The sequence below is a fragment of the Astyanax mexicanus genome, chromosome 1 (assembly GCF_023375975.1).
Source record: "Astyanax mexicanus isolate ESR-SI-001 chromosome 1, AstMex3_surface, whole genome shotgun sequence".
NCBI classification, from domain to species: Eukaryota; Metazoa; Chordata; class Actinopteri; order Characiformes; family Acestrorhamphidae; genus Astyanax; species Astyanax mexicanus.
Window position 1 is genome coordinate 24,573,789 of NC_064408.1, and position 22,741 is coordinate 24,596,529.

The 22,741-nt window shown below is 38.0% G+C and overlaps 1 protein-coding gene across 4 annotated transcripts in view; it reads right to left on the reverse strand.

The window, feature by feature from the left end:
* garnl3 (GTPase activating Rap/RanGAP domain like 3) overlaps positions 1-18,850 on the reverse strand; it is a 103,521-nt gene extending 84,671 nt beyond the window's left edge. For 2 of the 4 annotated variants that reach the window (XM_007258103.4, XM_007258102.4), the window contains exon 1: positions 18,212-18,850. In XM_007258103.4, the coding sequence (XP_007258165.3) occupies positions 18,212-18,312 (101 nt within the window). In that variant the 5' untranslated portion in view covers positions 18,313-18,850. The remainder of the gene's footprint in view (positions 1-18,211) is intronic. The other 2 variants (XM_007258106.4, XM_007258105.4) reach the window with 1 other exon arrangement.
* Positions 18,851-22,741: the final 3,891 nt, after the last annotated feature.

Consider the following 22,741-nt stretch of genomic DNA (forward strand, 5'->3'; position numbering starts at 1 on the left):
AAACACCAACGGATCACTGAAACAACATTCAGAGGAAAATCATGTTTTACTGCCCAGGAAAGACGTTTTTTTCTATATTTTGGAGCATTGCTAAGAGGATATGATTGAATTCACAGTCATTTAAGTGTTAGTGAAGAAAGGGTGCTTAATGATCACTATGTTCATTGCTATATTGGCAACATACAGGGGTTGGACAATGAAACTAAAACACCTGGTTTTAGACCACAATAATTTATTGTCCTGACAGACAGTTCTGGTGGAAACAGGAGAGTTGAGGTGCACATTGAATTATGCCATGATTTGAGCAGCCGTGGTTTTATGCTTTTTTGGATACAATCCGTGTTAGCACCCAAACATCCCTTTCAGACAGCTTCCTCTTTTGTCCACAGTTAATCCTGTTGGATGTGGTTGGTCCTTCTTGGTGGTATGCTGACATTACCCTGGATACCGTGGCTCTTGATACATCACAAAGACTTGCTGTCTTGGTCACAGATGCGCCAGCAAGACGTGCACCAAAAATGTGTCCTCTTTTGAACTCTGGTGTGTCACCCATAATGCTGTGTGCATTGCAATATTTTAAGCAAACCTGTGCTGTTACCCTGCTAATTGAACCTTCACACTCTGCTCTTACTGGTGCAATTTAGCCATGAAACCTCCCACACTAAAATGACAGGTGTTTCAGTTTCATTGTCCAACCTCTGTATATGTGTGCCATGGTGAACAGAATGTTAGCTATAATGCTAGCTAAGTGAAGTCCTTTGAGTGAAGTTTAGCTGTGCTGAACATTTTTTATTTATCAGATTAATGGTTTAACATTTACTGTCTGACTGAGTAGTGTGTTCACTAGTCTACAAACAAACTAAACGTTGTGTTTGATTGCATTGTTTAGTTAAAAAAATGTTTATTTTATTGTACTGTAGCCAGTTAAACAAAGGATTTGAACAGTTTACTCAAATCCCTGCCACCAGTAATACCATAGAACGCTGTAATGTTTTGACACGGTATGACTTTTATGATGCACTTGTCTATATGCCCCTACACATCTTGTGTATTCTTAAAGGAAGATAAATGCCAAGGTAGGCTAGGCAAGGCATAATAAATCAGACACGTGCACACACCCAGACACACACACATACGCACACACACAGGAGGCTGCATTTGGCTGGCCACAGTTGAAAGGTTAAGTCCTTTGATTATGTTAAAGAGTAGGGCCATCCTTCATGGCGTGTGTCCGACAGAGTGACATTTCCTGAGGCCAGTCTGTGGCATGCTGGCATTTTAGACATTCAAACTCAGGCCGCACAGGGGTCTCGCCACTGCGGAAGGGCATGTTTACAGACATCGGGTTACCTAAGCTTCATGCTAAATCAAATCACTTCCCAAAAAAAGAGGACAGATAAACTTTAAGTCTATTCAAACATATTTCAGTGGACATGTGCAGAGCAAATCTGCTAGGACCTCATTTCAGCCCTATGTCCAACATCTTGCTTTATTTATGCTACAAATTAAAGAGAGAGGGCTGCCTGCCATTCTATTGTTCTGAACCCACAGAATGTTCTCTGAACATTTAATCATCAAATAAGTGTTGAAAGAAATGCAGTTAAACACTGATCTAAACTAAGCAGATTCGACATTTCTGAGATGAAATCTGAAATATGGAGGTAAGTTCTATTAAGAAATGGGAATCTTACAGAAAAGCAATAGATTTTACCTAGAGCCCACAAATCTCTGGCTTCTTCATTTATTGACCCACTAGGTCCTCTAGTGGTTCCTTTCACTCATTACAGAAATGCACAAAACATTTCACAATGTAAAATCAAATGAAACTCACTAAAATAAGTCCTTATCTGGTCATTTTGGCCTGTTTGGGCTAGTGATTGTGACCAGCAGTGTATGGATAGAACTGTCTATGAGAACAGACAAGCTAATCAATGTAGGAGGCTGCTTATCCATGTCCTTCCTGTCAGTGCAGTGTTCATTAGCTTTCATGGGACATGGCAAAAGTAATGGGATTTTTAGCATGTCAGTGTGTGTGTGTGTGTGTGTGTGTGTGTTAATTTAACCATTTCCGTACATGGCAAATACATGTCTAGAAAGTAAAAATGCATCCCAGGATTAAAATTCCATTTAAAGTGAACCAGTGAGTAGCTGGTGGAACTGAGCTAATCTATTCAAAAACTAGAGTTTACAGAGAAGAAGATTTGACTAGAGATTTTGACTGCAGTTTTGACTGTAGCTCATCTGTAGCCGCACAATTTGTCAGCCACACTCTAACCCATGCTGTGACTTAATGTCCACTTTGTAAGTGTGCAGTTAAGGACTCTAAGCTCATCTGTTTCTGAACATTGTGTGTGTCATGTCATTCTGTAGCCCTTCATTAGTGGTTTCTGACCAAACAACTGGTGTTTGGTTGTATATTTTTGGATGTGCCGACTACAGCTGTGACTCTTAGGTGTGTCAACACCCCAGCAATGCTGCACTGTCTACTCGTACCACTGTCACACTAACATACTACAATTATAGAACAAAAATAAAAAAAAATAAAGGTAAAAGATAAAATATTTATGATTATGATACTTATTACATTTTTCATCATGGTTTAAAAGATATATGAGATGTGGTAAAACAGTGACCAGAATAACAGCAGTTGAAAAGTGTCTTTTACCCCCTCTGGTGGCTCGCGGCAGCACAATTTTCAACTCCAACTGAAAGTTATTGTTCTTACATGTTCACTTATAATTTGTCAAACTGACGATGCATTGCAGAATCTCAGCTTAATCAGAGGTATGCTTGTTGAGAAATAATCAATTGTTAAAAAAAAAAAATGTAAATATATATATATTTGATTAAGCATTGTTGAATAGAATTTTAAACCAATTGTTTGTAATTTATTTGGACAGGTTAATTTGCATATAGCCACTACATTATTTAGATATTTTTTGTCTATATTTCACATTTTTCACATTTTTTTTACAATTTTAAACAAAAATCTTAGGGCTGCTTTTACAAATGCACGTTTTGCTAATTATGCAAATGTACCAAAAATATAATTGGGCAATGTTAAACCTTTCTATTGGCATTTCTGTTTATCATGACCCAAAGAACATCTAGAAAAATCTAAAATCAAGAAATTCTACAGCCTCTAAAAGAGGTTTCGGCTCAGTTTTACTGAACGCGAGCGGCTGGTGGAGCAATGGAGACTTAAGAAGGGGAGACTCAGACCTCAGTAGCTCATTCAGTAAAAAAAACAAAGAAACTAAGGAGTTTCTGACTGAGCGCGCTCTCACTTTCTGACTGAACATAACCTGGAATCGTATTCATCGCACCCACCCAGTTTAAAATGATTCTTCCGCATGCCCAGTGGAATTACCTATTCTTACCAGAGAGGGCCCTAAATCCCCCAAAACGTACACATATCAGCTTTTGTTGATTGATGATGTAAAAGCTGGGTTTGTGCTGCTGCATGTGTGTGTGTGTGTGTGTCTAACGAGCAAGTCATGCTGAGCATATGTGGTGCACCTGCATTGCCAAAATAGCAATGAACGTCTGATTGTTGTGGTGATTGCATGGTCAGTGGTAAGCCCTTGCTGGTTTCTTACCATATATTGACATTCAGTATGCATGGTAGATTGCGAAATGTTAAACCTGTATAGTACTATAATGTGTACCTAATAAATCTATTAGCAACTTTCACTTTAATGAGCTACAGTGACTTTCTTCTGACCACTAGGATCTGTTACCAATATCCAACAATGTGGCTCACAGACCACTCAGACTGTAGTTCCAGAAATAGCACTTCCTCTGAGTGTGTTCTTCACATGTGTGTACCCAAACTCTGTCATATCAAGGCCTCCTGCACCCACTGCCTTACACACATACGCACACTCCCCAAGTGAATGTACCTTGTGGTAGAAAGTAAACCACTAGCATTTAAATGGCGGTTGAGACCACCAAAAAAACAACAAAATCTCCTTGCCTTGTATGCTGCTCGCAGTTCAGCTCAGTTATAGCGGGAAGAAAAGAAATCCCTCTCTCTTTTTTTGATTCCCCTAGCGAAGCTTCCTGGAGAGAAAAACACTAATGTGTAGGTATGCGTCTTTCAGCCTTAAATGGAAGCAGATGTGGGGAGCGGAGTGCAAGTTTACACAGAGCTGTAATCAGAGCGAGACTCGTTCTTTTATTCCTCTGCCTGATTTCCCCCTCTATTTTCTTCTGCGAACGAGGCGGTCGGGCAGCAGGACCGCAGGCCGCACAGCTGAGAGTGATTAGCGCCAGCCGTACCGCTGGTACTATCGGAAGGCTATAGCCGCAGGGTAGGCTATTCAAAGGCCAAAAAGAAAGCCAGGCAGAACCGGTGCTGTACTGAAAGTTCAGTGCTATTTCAGAAATGAAGTGTGGTGAAGATTTTAATACTATTTCAACAACTTTTCAACAGACTTTTAAATTTTTTGTCTAAATATACTAATGGCATGTTGAAGCTGTATTCTAACTACAGGTAAATTAAGCTGTGCATTAGGGGTATGGGGTATCGTATCGTACGCAATAATATTGCTAACATTTTTGAATATCGTGAACGATATTATACCCTGAAATATTGTCCCATATCAATCCACCCCTAATTATCACATCAGGATACTACTTTTTTTGCTGTTTTAGCAAAAGAAAAAATTCACACTGTTCTCATTTCCCATTATATATCTACTACAGACAGATTATATCTATCCAGTATTATTTATTTCACTTCAGTCTTGGTATATGGAGATATTTGGAGTGCATTATTAGTATCATGACATTCTGGACCATTGACGTCTATTACAAACCTGATAAAAGTTTTGTATTTGTATTCGTAAGAGCATTGTTATTGCAAAAATACCATCAAATATCGTGACATTATTTTAGGGCCATATCGTCCACCCCTACTGTGCATGCAAATTTTACGCCAATGGACAGTGACACATACAGTAGGACATCACTTATTAGTAACATTTAAATAAAATAACTGTATTTACTAAATCAATAACATATACAAAACCAATTGCCAAATAATCTTGTTGTAAAAAGTCTGCCTCTGAATCATGCCAGAATCTGACTCCCTCTGAGTGCATCTGCGTCATGCAGCAGAGTGAGAAACAGATTAAACTCAGATTCCTTTTATTTCTGTCTATAAATAAGGGTTAATCTACAGTTACAGTAGATACAGGAATCACAAGCATAAGCTGTTGCACCTTTAATGCTGCGTAACATTCTTGCACATGAGGGGGAGTCAGATTTAAAGCAACACTGGTCCTTTTTCTTGTATGCTGATTAGTTTAATTGGTAATAATAGCCTGTCTCCTATCACCCATTAAACTTCTTTTTGTAATTAAAATAAAAATGTTCAGAAATGTGTTTCCACTTTGTAGATGAAATACACCATGCTATATTTGATCTGCACTGAAACAACCTCTTTTGATTGGACAAAATTGTGGTTATTTAATCTAGACATTTCGCATCTGCTATTTTGGTTCAGAGCAAAAATCTGAATGTCTGTACAAAACAATGTAAGTCTGAAAGCACCCTAAGGACATTTTCACACCTATAGTTTGCTTCTCTGGTCAAAATCAGTTAACAAATTTGTTAACTTGGGAGCTTTTTTCCCCATTTGGTTTGGTTACACACAGGGAAACCACAAGTGCAGCAGAATGTGTCACAACAAACAATTTGTTCATGGCTGTAGTGATTCTCTGGGGAATACACCTGCACAGACATTTAGCTCAAACTTAAATAGAGTGCACATTCTGAATGTTTAATTTGCATCATAAAATCATATTTGCTTCATCTCTCCCAGTCTCTAACTCATAAACGTTTCGCAAAGGTGGTTCATTAGAAGTACAGATAAGCACTAGTTGTAGCGTGACCTCTCTCAGTGGAAAATGTTGTTGCCAAGAAGTTGTCGTGGGGTTGTGGTATGTGTTTAAACCTGAGTCACTCACACACACACACACACACACACACACACACACTCAATTGAGAACACACACTTTATGACTCATACGCCTAATCATCCCCACCCTGACACACAGTCCACATGAGTTCCCTCTCCCTGTAGACTGGTCTCTCGTCAGTGAATATGAGGTCAGGTTCAGGTTCATATCATATACAGCATTCTGCAGGTCATTAGTTTACAATACTAAACAATAGGATATATACCATATTATGGTTGTGTATTGGCAGGAACCTATCAATATCATATGTAACTAAGACTGAAAATTCCATCACATGTAAATGATTAAAAAGCTTATTTTTATGTGATCAGAGCAGTGGAGTCTGAAGATTGCATACAATACTACTGTCTAGTGGTCAGTGTTTAAACTCAACACTAAATTAACATCTATCTGCTACATTTTTGTGCATGTAAACTTTTAATTACAAATCTGTATTGCAAACATAATATAGCAAAACATAAGTTTATTAATATTTTTACAGGATCTGCATAAGAATCGGACTGTATAGACCAACATATTCATAACTTATCAAGAGCTTTATTAGGAACAGCTGTACACCTGCATATCCATGCATGTATCTATTCAGCCAGTCATGTGGCTGATGTAGAGTGCATACAGTCATGAAGATATGGGCCAGCAGCTTCAGGAAATGTTCACATTATACAACAGAATGAGGAAAAAAAATAGATTTGACTGAAAGGGTCTGGTTTGCATTTTTCTACAATTGCAGATCTTCTGGAACTGTCAGCAAAGCAGTCTCTAGAGTTTACTCTCGATGCTCACACCCAGTAAGCAGCACTTCTGCAAATGGAAATGCCTCATTGGTAAACAGAGGTCAACAGAAAATGGCCAGACTGGATGGAGCTGACAGAAAGGCTACAGTAAATTAGATAAGCTCTCTGACAAATTGTGTTGAACTGAAAAACATCCTAGAATGCACAACATTTCCAAACTTGAGGCAGATGGGCTGCAACAACAAAAGACTATGGGCCGTATTTTAGCTATCTATAGACGAGCTTTCAATTGTACACTCTGCAGCTTGATTTAAGGCATGGGAGTGTATGTTAGATATCATGAGGACGGAAAAAGTATGCCCTGCGCAGCTCGAGATGTGCATGTAGTAATTCTCTTACTGAATCATGGATGTATTTTGGGCTTAACATTCTCAGCAAAAGCAACTGACCTGTGCATTCACGCAGTGAAGGTTCGGGAGCAGGTAATTTACGGAAACAGCAATGTTATTTTCTTTTGTTTTATGTTTATTGTTGATGTAATAGTTGGGTTTGTGCTGCTGCAGTGTCCATGTGTGTGTGTAACGTGTGGGGGTGTACATGCATTGAGCATGTGCTCAATAGCCTGTGTTGCCAAGATAGCAATGAACATCTGGCAGTTGACTGTTGTCAGGGTTCTAATCAGCCAGGGGTGCACCTGTGTCTTCCGTTGCCAAGAAAGCAATACGCCAGAAATTACCTGAACACATCTTCATCCAGACCACCACGTCCATCTCTGTAGATATATACATAAGCACCTTTGCTTTTCCAATGACCCAGGCGTAAGGCATGAAAATAGACTACTGGCAGGGTGCAAGATACAATGAGCATCGCAACGCAGCTTGTGCAGAATGTAAAATAGGGCCCTATGCCGGGTTTGTCAGCCAAGAATGAGTAAATCTGCATATTCCATACCACACAGTAATCGAATTTCAATCTTTTTTCAATTTGACTGCCAAGAGGAAATGCTTGTAGTTAAAATCTTATTATCATACAATCCAGATACTACTCACATGAAGAAACTAGGTGTAAACAAGGTCAAAGCTGCTCTATTCTCAGCTTTTTAAAAGTTTGCCGTAACAAACTGCTTTAACATAAAGGTAGACTGCGTAAGCTTGCTTAAATTAGTTAAACAAATAAAATGAGCGTGTTAAACAAATAAAATGTTTGTGTAATGTGTACCTGTCCATTGCTCCAGTAATCAGAGTAAAACAGGGAATCTTTTGGCACATCAAGTATTTAAAGGCACTTGGCCAGTATTGATGGCAGCATCAACCCCTTAGTTGATGGACTAGTTGATGACTGAATGACAGATTGATCAGCCAACTGACTGCTTACAGCAATAAAACGGCACCAAACTCTAAGCACCTTGAATAATTTATGACTGCAAACATTAAATCTCCATTAAAGGTGTTTTGCTCATGAGCTCTCGCACAAATAACATGAAAGATATTTAAGTCACTGAACCTGAGAAAAAAAGGGGTAAGTGAAATGAAAAAAGTCCAGTGTGTGGGTGTGCATGTGTGTGCTCACATATGTGTTTGAGCACAAAACAGCTTTACCAGACATACCAGTATGGTAAATATTCATGCTGGATGAAACTATAATGACTTACATCCAGTTCATTATCATAAACACCGGTCTTGCAGTCAGCATATGGCTATGTTCAGAATACTTGGTTTAAGCGGCATAAATTAGACCTTTTGACCTATTATGACCCAGACCTGATGTCTTTTCAGAGCCAAGTAAACTCACAAATCTAAACTGAGACACTTTCATATATAGATCAGACACATATTCGACCCAACCTTAATAAGAAAAGTCAGCTCGGAATTCACGTTTTCTGCACTGCACATGCTGTACATCAGTGAGCCCCTCAGTCTAATAATGAACAGCTGAGAGCTGCTCAGATCCAATTATCTTCACAATGGCTTCTGCTGCAACTTAGATAGCCTGACTGCCAAATGGATTCCTACTCCCTACACAGTGCATTACACAGGTCATGAAAATATGGCCCTCAGTACCAAAACAGTGTATTACATAGAATGTCTGACAAAGAGCTGTTAACAAAAAAAGTTCCATGTGCTCAAATGCTTACTGGGCATTAGGGCTGCACAATATGTATTTTCAATATATATATATATATATATATATATATATATATATATATATATATATATATATATATATATCACAGTGTGTGCACATTGTAAAATGATATACAGCTCTGGAAAAAAATAAGAGACCACTTAAAAATTAAGAGTTTCTTTGATTTTTCCAAATTGAAAACCTCTGGAATATAATCAAGAGGAAGATGGATGATCACAAGTCATCAAATCAAGCTGAAGTGTTGAATTTTTGCACCAGGAGTGACAAAGTTATCCAAAAGCAGTGTGTAAGACTGGTGGAGAAGAACATGCCAAGATGCATGAAAACTGTGATTAAAACCAGGGTTATTCCTTGTTTACTTCTTTGCATTATTTGAGGTCTGAAAGCTCTGCATCTCTATTTCACATTTTTTGCAAATAAATGCTCTAAATGACGATGTTTGTATTTGGGATTTGGGAAAAGTGTTAGTTGGAATAAAAGAACAACGTTAATTTTACTCAAACATGTACCTGTAATTAGTATTGATAGGCAGCACTTTTCATATGTGTTCAGAATTCAAGCTCCACAGTAAAGTTCTGTAAGAGGATTAACAGACTGTCTTAGTCTGAGCCGAAGTGTTACATTATAATAATAATAATTATTATTATTATTATTATTATTATTATTATTATTATTATGTTGTTATTATTATTAAAATAATAACTTAGTTATACATTTCTCTAATGCTCATTTCTATACATGTCTCTAATGCTTATGAAGGCAGACTGCATGGCTAGGAGCTTTATTTTATACCCCTGTGGCAACGGGATGGAGTAAAACACCTAAACTCAATTATTAAGGTGTGTATCCCAGTAGTTTTGTTTTGTACAGGTTTATAATCTATGGTTTCATTACTCACAGAGTGCACTAGAGAGGCGAAAACCTTCTGGGATGTAGCCACTGTTTGTTGTTTTTGATGAACACAGTTTATTCACGTGACATTTACTGATTAGGATGTACGCGTGTAGGTCATTTCAGAGCAGGTCCCTTTACACTAAAAACAGATACAGATACAGACTGGGGGTGGGCGATATGGCGATCGCGATAATGATACTCTTGGCGATATGACAAAAAAATTATTTCAAAAATAGACTACACACTGCAAGAAAAAAAAAATACATACAATATATTATTGCACACGCCTAACTGAGATATTAGAAAAATACAATACTTTTATCAGATTTGTAACAGAAATCAATGATCCAGAATTTCATGATACTAATAATAATGCACTTCAAATATTTCCATATATCCACGATTAAAGTAAAATAAATATTACTGGACAGATTTAATCTGTTTCTAGTAGAAATATAATGGGAAATGGGATGGGTGATGAGGCACGATATTTTAGGGTATTATATCGTTCACGATATTTAAAAATTTTGATGGTTTCATTGTGTAAAATACGATATGGCACACCCTTAATACAGACCCACAAGAATGTCAACCTAGAGTTGAATATCACAGGAATGTGAGGCTCTAAGGCTGTAAGTTCGGTAAAGATACCTCCTCACCAGTTGAAGGTCACACAGTTCACTGTTGCTTTAAAGTATTCTAGTTATTAAATTTATACTTAAGTGTACCTTGTGCTCTCTCTGCATTCTGTTAAAATGAAGAAAAAGGAGCTTAAATTAACAACAACCTCATGTGTGACATTCAAAGGCTCTCCAGGCGCTCGGCCCGCCGCCTACGCTTTATTTTCACTGAGAGAGATTCTCTCTCTTTTAGACTGTCTGCATGCTCAAAACACAAAGTCCTTACAGGTCAGACATCTGCGCCTTTGCATAAACACTATTTAAAAGGCGATTACAATAGCATGGAAGCGCTGTGGGCTTTTTGGGGAAGAAGAAAAAAAAATCTATGCCATGCTGGCTTGTGCAAAAACTAAAAATGTAACGCCTACAAGTGTGCACCAGCTAGTCAAGCCAAGACTAGCCTCATATAAAAAATTAGCCCAATGTTCTGTAAGAAGCACATGACTATATATAGACGTGTCGGCTAGTATGCGTACTGTGATTGCTCACATGTCCAATATTAACAGCAAACAGACAGCACATGGTATCACCATATATCTATAGAAACGTTCCATCAATGAGTCACACTGAAAAGGGAAGCAGGCTGTTGAGAATATAAAGTCTGTTATATGTGGCGTTTGCTAATGTATGGATACTTTCCACTGTTAAACTTAGACAGTCTGACTATAATAAGGCTACTATTACACAGGGCACTATATATACAGTACACCACTATCCTTGGAGAGTCTATAGGTATTAAAGCATATGAGAAATTCCATATGTGGTTGCCTGGAGTTCCACTGGATAAGCTGTTGAAAACCTTTCATGAACAATTGGTTAAATTCCACACTTTATTATGGTGTACTGCACTCTGCTACTCTACTGCACCTGGATTAAAGTTCCCTGGTGATGAACGGCTTTAGGGAAATTACCAACTTACTTTGCTATGTTTCCAAGTGACAGAGAAACATTTATTCCCTTCATTTCTGAGCATTATGCAAAAATGAACTGTAAATTATTCAGTGCTACTTAATGTTTCGATATCAACGACAAATAAAAAACACGAAATGTTCAATTCTTTAAAAAAAAACAATCCAAATAGCCCTTGCATTAATTGATACTCAGTGATATAACTGAGTATCAATCAATACAATGCTAAACTTGATATTGAAATTTAAATTCTGGTATCATAACAACTCTAATAAGAGAGCTATGAAATCATTTTTTTTTCTAAATAAACAACAATTATAGAAACCATCAGAAAATGCCCTAAACATACTGAATTACATTCCTATAACATGCATGGCTTGGATGGGCACTGTTTGAAAATAACTGAAATATACCAACAAAAATTAGCGCATTTGTGTAGATAAAAAAGGATGATATATATTTACCTATATATTCATTGGAATATGGGTTAATGGGTTTGATTAATCAATAGTTGCACAAACAGTTTTTCTCAACATATGTCTGTCAAGCCTTTACTCTTCTTCATTTGTTCAAATGGTATGTCAAACTCGGCACACATAGCAAAAGAATAATCCACAAATTAACTCATCTAATGATTTTGTTTGTTGAAAGAGCTCAATAAGATTCAATAAGCTTAATTTCAATTTAACTGAACTGTGTGTTCAGTTTAACATGGCTTTTCAGATACAACAGAAAAGCTATATTTCTTTTATCTTTATTAGATATTAGATATTTCTAATATCTATTGGGCACTGTAATGTTTTAGAGTTTGCATTTAACACTGCATTTGTTTTAAATGCTTGTGGTGTACCCAAAACTAGTCTCTTCAGTATTATTCCCATGCAATATAATGTGATGTTTGTCCACAAAGGCAGAAACTGTGTAGTAAAGTAGAATAGAATGCATAGAATGGAATAGAATAGAATGAAAGAATAAATGCAGTTTTTGTTATATAGTGTAATGTTGTGCTATTCATTCTCTATATTTGAAATCCGTTTTTATGACTTAATTCCACAATACCATCCGTGCTCTTCCATTACTCCCATTAACCACTCGCTCCTTCCACCAACAACTGAGACAGCCTAATCAAAGTCACATGTTGGTTCCCACCACTTTAATCACTTTCATTTTTAATATATGGGCACTAAGCTTTGTAAGGAGGCTTTCTCCTGTCGGAACCCTGTGCAACAGTCTTTTGAAGGAGAATCATGCCTTTAATCATAGTCCAAGTCTGTCTAACTGCCTTTCTCTCTGCATTAGCTTTGATGTAGCCTAACTACTTCCAGCATACACTAACTTAGCAGTTTAATTAAGTACTAAAAAGATTTTTGAGAACCTGTATCCCTGACACTGCAAGGGCTTTATAGGTTTTGATGATACCCTTCAGAAAATGTCTGCTTTTATTACAGATACTTTTTAACATTGCTACCACTTAATGATCATTTTGGACTCACAGCTGAACTGCTCTCTGAGGAAGGAACACACAACACACAGACACTTATACATACAGTAAATATTACAGCTTTTTTTAGTCAGTGTTTCACAGTTCCTAGCCCATGTTACTGTAAGGTATTAGAAGTGGCATGTGATGATCCTCAGCTATGTCTGGATTCTAGACATTTCTGTATGCAGGTGGGAAAAACACACCTTTTTGAAAATGTTGACTGTTAACTTGCTCATGATTGATGATGTTTTCACTTATTTATTCATGCAGAAATACTCAGAAATAGACCTCTGCAGGCGCTCAACATGCCACATCAGTAACACTGGGTCTAATCTGGTTTTCTTTGACAGGAATGAATCGGATTTTCGGAAATCACACCCTGTGGTAAACAAAACCTGCTGTTTTATATAGTTCTGCCTGTGCACATTTTTCTCCCAAATGCCACTGAATCCACTGAACTATGAGGCTAGAGTTGACATATGATCCATGCTACAAACAAGCTGGGAGATACAGAACCATAAATGAAAGTGAAGAAACACGTGGACTGATGCTGTAAAGTAGTATTAAAATCAAACCAGCCTTCACAATGTTTTACTGGCCAGCATTAGACACTATTCACACTGACGCAAAGCAGTAGGGCATCACAATATATTTTTCTATGTAAAATGTAGCATGTTGCTTTAACTAAAAGACTAATTATAAAACATTTTTGTTGCAGAACTACAAACCTGTAAAAATACTGTACAGGGAACGTTGATGTAATGCATAAGGTATGTCAGCTTTGGCAGTGCCCAATACAGACACCTATGGCTCATTTTCCTCTCACACATCACCCCATTTCTCACTCAACATGCCAAGCCACATATGTGCATTTGCCCTGCCAGTATTTGGTTTGCTTGTCTATTATTTGTACCTTGTTTATATTTTGTTCAGTTTAGCCCACATTGCTTCAGAAATGGAATGTCCCATCCATCTAGCATCTATCAGCCTATGCTTGTACTCACTTCTTTTACATCATTTTACCACGAGCATGCTGGACAGTGTTCAACCTCACTTTGTATGAAGGTTTTGGTGTTCCCAAGCATCCCCTGTGCTAACTCTTTATGATCCATTAGCATACTGTTGTTTCATGGATTTTGACATGTAAGTGTGTTTTAAATGTTTATGTGGAAACCCAATGTTCTATTTCTCTTTTGTACCCCTACCCCTTGTTTTCCAGTGTAACTCTTCCCCCATGGAACATAGTGGTGAAATTCTCCCCCTAAGAATTGGGACAACCCTTCAAGAACCCGATACAGATAGAAAAGCACATAGCACAAAAGTCAGCAACCTAGCTACTGGTTAACTAATTTACTTTAGGGTATCGTAGGTCTTCAGAAAGGGGGAAGGTGATGCCGCAATTAATTATTACTGCCCATTTCTTAATTCCTCTCTGATGGGGAGCTAAAATTTGCTTTTATTTTCTATTTTTCCATTCTACCTTAACTGCTGCAGCCTCTGCAGACTGTTGCGCCATTTAAGGTGAAACAGGAAAGTTAACTAGCTAGCTACTGAGACTTGGACCTGGACTGTTCTAATTAGGATTTTTTCTCTAAAATCCACTTTTCTTGTTCTTTGGGGGGAAATACAATAGGTTTGTATTCATGAGTTGTATTCATGAAACTGTTCCTCAACCTTTATTGTCTGCAGTAGCTAGTAAAAGAAAATATTTAGAAAACCGAGTCGATAAGGAAAAGCACCTGTGTCTACGTCAACTCGTAAGTTCATGGCCTCGGCCACCTTGCCTCGCAACCGCCCACAGGCAGAGCTGAATCCATGCAGCTAGGCATGTCTCGTCAGATAGGAGCTAACAGCGCTAGGAACAACATGGCAGTTAGTTTTTGGGTTATTTGTGCAAATATCACATCAGTGTTATATGCTTTGTTCAGTAACTCAGAATTAAGGAATAAATGGTTAGATATTGCCAATGAAACACCACCAGAGAAGTACAATTGAGATAGGTACAGGGGTTCGACACTGAAACTGAAACACCTGGGTTTAGACCACAATAATTTATTGTCTCGACGGACAGTTCTGGTGGAAACAGGAGAGTTGAGGTGCACATTGAATTCTACCGTGATTTGAGCAGCCTTGGTTTTATGTTTTTAGGATACAATCTGGGATAGCAACTGAACATCCCTTTCAGACAGCTTCCTCTTGCGTCCACAGTTAATCCTGTTGGATGTGGTTCGTTCTTTTTGGTGGTATGCTGACATTACCCTGGATACCAACAATTTGCCCTCTTTTGAACTCTGGTATGTCACCCATAATGTTGTGTGCATTGCAATATTTTGAGCAAATCTGCGCTCTTACCCTGATCATTAAACCTTCACACTCTGCTCTTACTGGTGCAATGTGCAATTTATAAAGACTGGCCAACAGGCTGCTCCAATTTAGCCATTAAACCTCCTACACTAAAACGACAGGTGTTTCAGTTTAATTGTCCAACCCCTGTAAATGTATGTTTAAAACAGTTCTATTTACACTAGTTAAAAATAAAAATCTACTTTTACTTTCTGGACCTTCTGGTTTTACAGAAACTTCAAGACTAGGTCAGTGGCTGAACTGCACTTATCAGGGCATTACACATGTTGTAAAGTAACATATGACATTGCAAAAACTGTTATTATTGTAAAAATGTCTTCATTTTAAAACATTTCCAACTGTTGTCCGTCTCGCTTGTGTCACAGTGCTGTTAGCCAATCAGAGGTGATATGTTTGCATGTATGAATATTCATGAGCAATAGCTGATATCCAATAGTTTCACCCCACTCCTCTAAGGGACTTAAGCAGTGGGATCCATCATTAAGGAGCAGAGATGCAAACAGTTCTGCAGTTTTGAATCATAATCTAATAAATAATTTTAGTAAGACTATTTTCAGGAATACATTTGGTCACATTCTTAAGAAGATATTAGTGAATGAAGCCTATTTATATTTTGTGCTTTGCAAATATTATACAATTGATAAAATGCAGTTATTGAACTAGATTCAACTAATCATTCTGCTGATCTGGACTTCAGTTAATATATATTATCAAATATGAGTCATTCTTTTTTTATAAAATCTTCTGCCCATACTGATAATAATTCATCAGACATCCTTGCAATCAATGTGAAGTTTGTTGCTGAGACAAAGACAAGTGTGGAATAGGACGAGATGTCTATAATTGCTCGCCGCCACTGCGTGAGGCTTCACTTGACTCTCTAAGTCATTCTCTTTGGACGGTACAGAGCCTGATAGACTCACTGCGGGTGGGAGCGGTGCAGCTCCACGGGAGAGCCCTATTGATCCACAGAAAACACTCAATCACACACACACACACTCCCTCACATACACACACACACATCACTTATGCAGCCACACACAGTGGAACACTCACCCTTATACAGACAAACTCACACACACACACACACCACTGATGCAGACATATATACACATATATACATGAGATACACATTACAGTGAGAGTCACTCTTACATATATATACACACACACACACTTCTAATGCAGTGATACAGCTAAGCCATGCACAGTGGAATACACACTCACATGGAGAAAACTCCCTCTCTCTCAGACATACACACACACACACACACACACACACACAGTACTGCGACACCCTGCTCCTGCTGCTGTTGCTGTGCTATAGTCTGGAGGACTGGTGAGGGGAGCAGTGAATGAGATGACCTCTCTAATCCATACACTCAAACTAATGCTGCACTATTGACAGGAATGCGCCACATTTCTACGCAGCATGAATAAAAAGGGTTGTTTTATGTCACTTTTCTTGTAAATAAAGAAATAAAAAATGTGGGGGTAATAGTGGTTGGTGTGAGAGCTCCCTCTTTTGACTGGAGAGGAAACCTAGTCATATGGGTTTAGGTTGACTACTACTAACACAAGGCTGTGACGTTGGATTGTTTTTATTTTGACAAGAATATTTTATGTTCCACAGTTAAATGGTGCAGCAAATACATTTGGGTACACTACATTTAAGGTGGAATAGACAAACATTTAAGAAGTTCAGACAAAACTACAGAAACCAGCCTGGATAGAGACACGTATTATCACAATGCTTAAGTTTTCTTTTCTTTTTTTTACGTTCCAGTTTAAATGGTGCAGCAAATACATTTAGACACAATCTGTTTAAGGTGGAATGTAAAAAGAAAATGTTAATAAGAAGTTCAGAAAAAATGGGGAAAGCTCCCTGGGTAGATACACATATTAACACAAGGCTGAAATTTGCTTATTTTTAAGCTGCTAAATTTTACATTTCACTTTAAATAATACAGCAATTTAAGGTGGAATGAAAAAACAGTTTGTAAGAAGTTGACACAACTGGAAAAAAAAACTCTCACACTAACACAAAGCTGAAGTGTGTAGTCTTTTTTAAACGTTCCACCTTAAATGGTGCATCAAATACAAAAAGATATATTGTATTTAAGGTGGAATGGACACAACAAGAAGTTGAGGAACAAATTGTGCATTCCTTTACACACAAGTCGTGTGTAACACTGTATCAATGGTAAAATACAGTGAATTGCGTTATTTTAAGTGCAGATAAAGCTGTATTTTGTTATAATTATGGCTAGTATGTGTATAAGTAGCTTACTTGTACGTTTGACTTTAAATGGTTTAGAAAGTACATTCATATATAATCTATTTAAGGTGGAATGGGGCCGCAAATACATATAGATATAATGCATTTAAGGTGGAATGGACACATAATAAGATGTTGAGGAGCAAATTGGGCATTCCTTCACTCACAAGTCGTGTATAACACTGAAATAAAAGTGAAAAATACAGTAAATTGTTTTATTTTAAGTGCAGATTAAGCTGTATTTTATGATGATGATGATGATTATTATTATTATTATTATTATTATTATTATATGTATAATTAGCTTATTTTTACGTTTCACTTTAAATGGTGCAGCAAATACATTTATATACAATCTATTTACGGTCAAATGGGGCAGCAAATACGTATAGATATACTGTATTTAAGGTGGAATGGACACATAATACGAAGTTGAAGAAAAATTTGGGCATTCCCTCACTCGCAAGTCCTGTATAACACAGTAACAATGGTAAAATACAGTGAATTGTGTTATTTTAAGGGCAGATAAACCTGTGTTTATTTATATTATTAGGAATATGAGCTTATATGGCCGTATAAAGTCTAAGTTATATGAGCCTCTCTCTGTTATGAACTGACAGGGGTCTAACGATAAGCAGCCAGCTTGTTAACGGTAGCTTTCTATCCCACACAGCCAGATAGATAGGAATTCCCTCCATCCCTCTATTCCTCCATCCTCCCCATGCAGAGCACCCCCTCACCTCGTTATTTCGAAGCTGCAGCCTTTCCTCAGCAGATGGGCTCTCTTTCTCATGATGCCCGCCTTCTCCCGGCCCAGGTACATGTTAATGTCCGAGCTCATCGTGGACAGGACACTTCCAGCCGCTTAAATCCACGGAGCCACAGTGGAGGCGCAGCAGACCGAGAGAAACGGATTAAAACACACACTCACACACACCGCAGGAGCGTGTGGTGTACAGTATGTGGTGAGAGAGAAAGCGAGGCACGCGGAGAGAAAAGAAAAAATACGTTTTTACCTCAGGAAAACAGAAATAAATGAAAAGTCAGTGAGCTGCTGCTGCTGCTGCTGCGGCGGAGAATGAGGAGAAGCGCTGGCTCAAAAAAACCGTGCTGAGGAAACACCTCACAAACTCCATCCAGACTCAGGTCTGTCTCAGTTTCTGCACACAAGTGGGCTTAAACTTGCCAGAGCCGAACCACAACTTGAGCTACAACTACAGAGAAGGGCTGGTTTAAAGCTATAAAAGGCGTTTCTCCCTCCGTCCCTCCTCTCTCCTGCTCCGCTCCGCTCTGCTCTTCCCAGCCGCCGTGTGTTCCGTTAACGGACTCCCCTGAAGACCGGGGTAGCTCCACTATCTGCTGCCCCAGCCGCCGAGTCCGCGCGGTCCTAAAGACGATTCAGAGCCAGATCGGCACAGCGGACTCCTCCTATAGACTGATCCTCCTCCACACAGACCAAACATGGACAATCTGACTTTCTCTCATCAGACCAGACCAAAAACGCGCCGTTTTCTCCTCACACTTAAGCCCAGCCTATCCGGACGGTATTAGGTTCTCAGGTGGTTCTGGGGTAATTTTCTCTTTTATGGGGGGGTCCTCTTTGATTGGGTCCTATTCCTGTCCGAAACGACCATGTATGTGTTTTTCTCAGACGTAAGGTCAGTTACCTACTGTTTTTCACTGAACTCCGTTGTCGTAAGGTAATTTTAGTCCTGTCCGGATTCACATCTCTGAGTTTAGTCACCTCGTGTTTAATAAAATAGCAATTTGTCCACTGCCACGCACATTGGGCATGCGTTTCCAGGTAGACCCACGTAAACACAACAGCAAGTGGAAATGGAGGAGCTACTGAGCGCGGCGTCACGTGACCGAGAGAGCCTAAAAACTCACTGGTCCATTTTAATGGTTCAATTGAGACTGGGGTTCAATTCCGGGTCTAGTGCTACACCAATAAGGAAGGCTACGTTCACATTACAAGCCACATAGATCAAATGCGATTTTTTGCTCAGATCGTATTTGGCTGTTTTGGCGGTTCACATTCACAAATGTAAGTGAACTGTATCTGTGTGTAATGTAAACACTAAAAAACGCCTCACATGAGCACATTGACACGTATAAACATCGCCTTCTTCCCCAACAACAAAAAAATGTCAGATACAGTATTTATAAGATACCACATGTTGAAGTGACCCAAATTAGATTAAGAAAAATGTCAGATTCAATGTGTTTTGTTGTTCTCACTGCCAAGCAAACAACCCATCCGTGTCACATGTGATGTAGTTTATCAGATTCGGATGGAACCAAAGTGTTGGACAGATGATGTTAAATGTAAGTGCATTTTATATTTATTGCCATTCCAGAGGTATTCTGTGGTCAAGGCTGTTAATGTGGTCAATTCTGGTTAACTTTTTATTTTCTACGATAACAATAAAATTTTTGTTGGACTATATATTATGGCAGAGTTTATTGCAATATATTATACTATTATAATTTTAAGATCATTTAATGTCACTGATATAATGTTAAAATAATAGCATAATAATATAGTTACAAGATTTAAAAAAAACAATATATTTTTAATTGTTAAGAATATTTAAATATTAGTATTATGTAAATATTTAAATATCCTAAGCAAATAATTCCAGTTATATACTTATGTTTATGTTTATATTCGACTTTGGTCTGTCTTTCCCTGATGACATGCTCTTGTTCATTTATTACAACTAAAAATTTTTATTTAATATTATTTTTACTAAACTATCCCTATAATGTAAGTAACCAACAGAACAAAAAACAAAAACAGCATTTTTCTACATGAGAACCACCCAGATATCTCCAATATGTTCACTCCAACATATTGAGAACATCGGGTCCCTGGAAGGAGCTCAAAACATGCACAGATACACACACTGTTATTTAAATATTCATGGATTTGAGAGGGGTTTATTGTCAGTCACAGAAAGCATATTACCAGTGTGCTGAAAAGGTCAGCAGGGCCATCCTGAAATACCATTTGATGCATAGCTGTCCATAATGGGACCACTAATAGCTGGTGTTACAGACACCCAGCTAGCAGACAGCTATAACAACTAGGAACTATGTATACTGTGTGTATGTTTATCTTGCATTAATAGGCCTCACCCTATAACCAGAACTCTGCAAACCTCCCATTCTATTGCCCATAATGCTACTGTAGCCCATTCTATTGCCCATAATGCTACTGTACAAGCCCAAATTAGAAGTATTTCCAAGATATTTAAGGTTTATGTCTCGTCAAATTAATTGAATTTGTAAATATATATCAATTCCATCCAATATACATCAATCAGGCCTGGAATATTTCCAGTGTCATTTGCAATGCCTTTAAAAAAAAACATGGGCATCCCTAGAAAAGATATCCTTTTAAGGGCAGCATATGTTGCTTTATAATCTCATTGTACTTTGCTGCATCACACACATGCACTGACACAACCCCATACCATGACAGACCCTGTTTTTTGGACTTCTTTCTGATAACAGTCTGGATGGTCCTCTTCTCTTTGGTCCTAAGCAGGCAGCGTCTAAAGCGTCTAATTCGTACAAAAAAGGTCTGGACTATTGACTCATCTGACCACAATATGCAGTGTTTACACTGTGTGACGGTCTATCCCAGATAGTGCTGTGCCCAACACTGCCCAGTGTTCAACTCACAATATAGTAACCAGGGCCGTTTCAAGGCATTTGGGGGCCCCAAGCAAAGTGGAACCATGTTCTCCTCCATGAGTCTTACACAATGATTTTGGGTAACTTTATGCCACTCCTGGTGCAAAAATTCAAGCAGTTCAGCTTGGTTTGATGGCTTGTGATCATCCATCTTCATCTCAATTATATATTAGATGTTTACAATTTAGTCAAATCAAAGAAACCTATAATTTTTAAGTGGTCTCTTATTTTTGTCCAGAGCTGTATGCATTGCCCATATATTTTTAGGTAGCGTACCTGCTGCTAAATTACACCATTTGTTTAAGACAAGTAGGGCTAATTTAATCGATGTAAATTATCATTTACTGCTGTCTTGTTTTTTCTTTTCTTTTTTTTTTCTTTTACTCATTTATTTTCTGGCTTCATGATTGCTGAAGTTTTTTATTTTGCAGAAATGACAGAGCTGGCTGGCTACTATCAGTAACTAGTAGGAGGGTCATTTTTGTTGTCGAATTTAATTCATAACCAGTCATTTTCTAGGGGCCCCTAGCAAGCGGGGGTTCCTAGACAATTGGTTTGCTTGCCTTGTTACATCAAGCCTGATAATTCCTCACAACTTAAACAAGTCTGGGCAGTGATGGAAGAATTCTGAGCTAGTGCTAGAGTGGTAATTTAACCAACATAAAGCCACTTATAGACGCAGAATAAGTGGTAACTTGCTCCAAAAGCCTTCAACACAAAGACCAGGCAAGCACAATTTAGAAATTTCATGTATAGAAATCAAGGTTGCATTGCCCAAACATAAATTCAATACAAAGCTTCAGAAAGGCATTCTAAAGCCCCAAACCACCAGTGACCAATACAATTATTTGTGGCCATGGTCATGCCAGATCTTAGCTTGTGTGCAGTAATTTTAATGTAAATAAATTATATTGTATCTACATGAAATACAGTCATTAAATATCATGGAAAAGCTCATTTGTTAGGTTTAAAAAAACACTATGCATTCATGTTTAGGTGTAAATGTAATTGATCTGTGCCATACCAGCATATTTCCTGCATGTTAAACCAACAGCATTGTTTTATTGTTTTTCAGTACACTATTCAAACATGTTCTATTTACAAACACTGAAAAGAATTCCAAGCTAAGCATAATGTAAACTCACCTACAGATTATGTTTTATTTCTGCAGTGTGTGTGTGAAACTAGAATTACAGTCACATTACTCATGACTCATGAGCCTGGTGTCTAAAAGACTTCATCCTGAGGTTATTTTCAGTGGTTCTGAAGGCCTGCAGAAGTGTGTGCTTGCATGGGTGCCCTCCAGGACTCTATTTAACTCATCAGCAAGTGCATTACATTTCACAGTATGGCTCATTAGCACATAATTAGGGAAAGTATTACACATGCTTTAAAAATACCAGCATGCATGTTGGTGAAGGAAAACCATGCGCTATCTACCCCGCAGCATTTCTCCAGACAGAAAAATTAAAGCGCCAACGTCATGGTAAAAATATTTTCAATTAGTCTGGCTTTTGTTTGAAGTGAAGGAGCTTAAAATAGTATAACAACACTATTTAAGTTTAAAC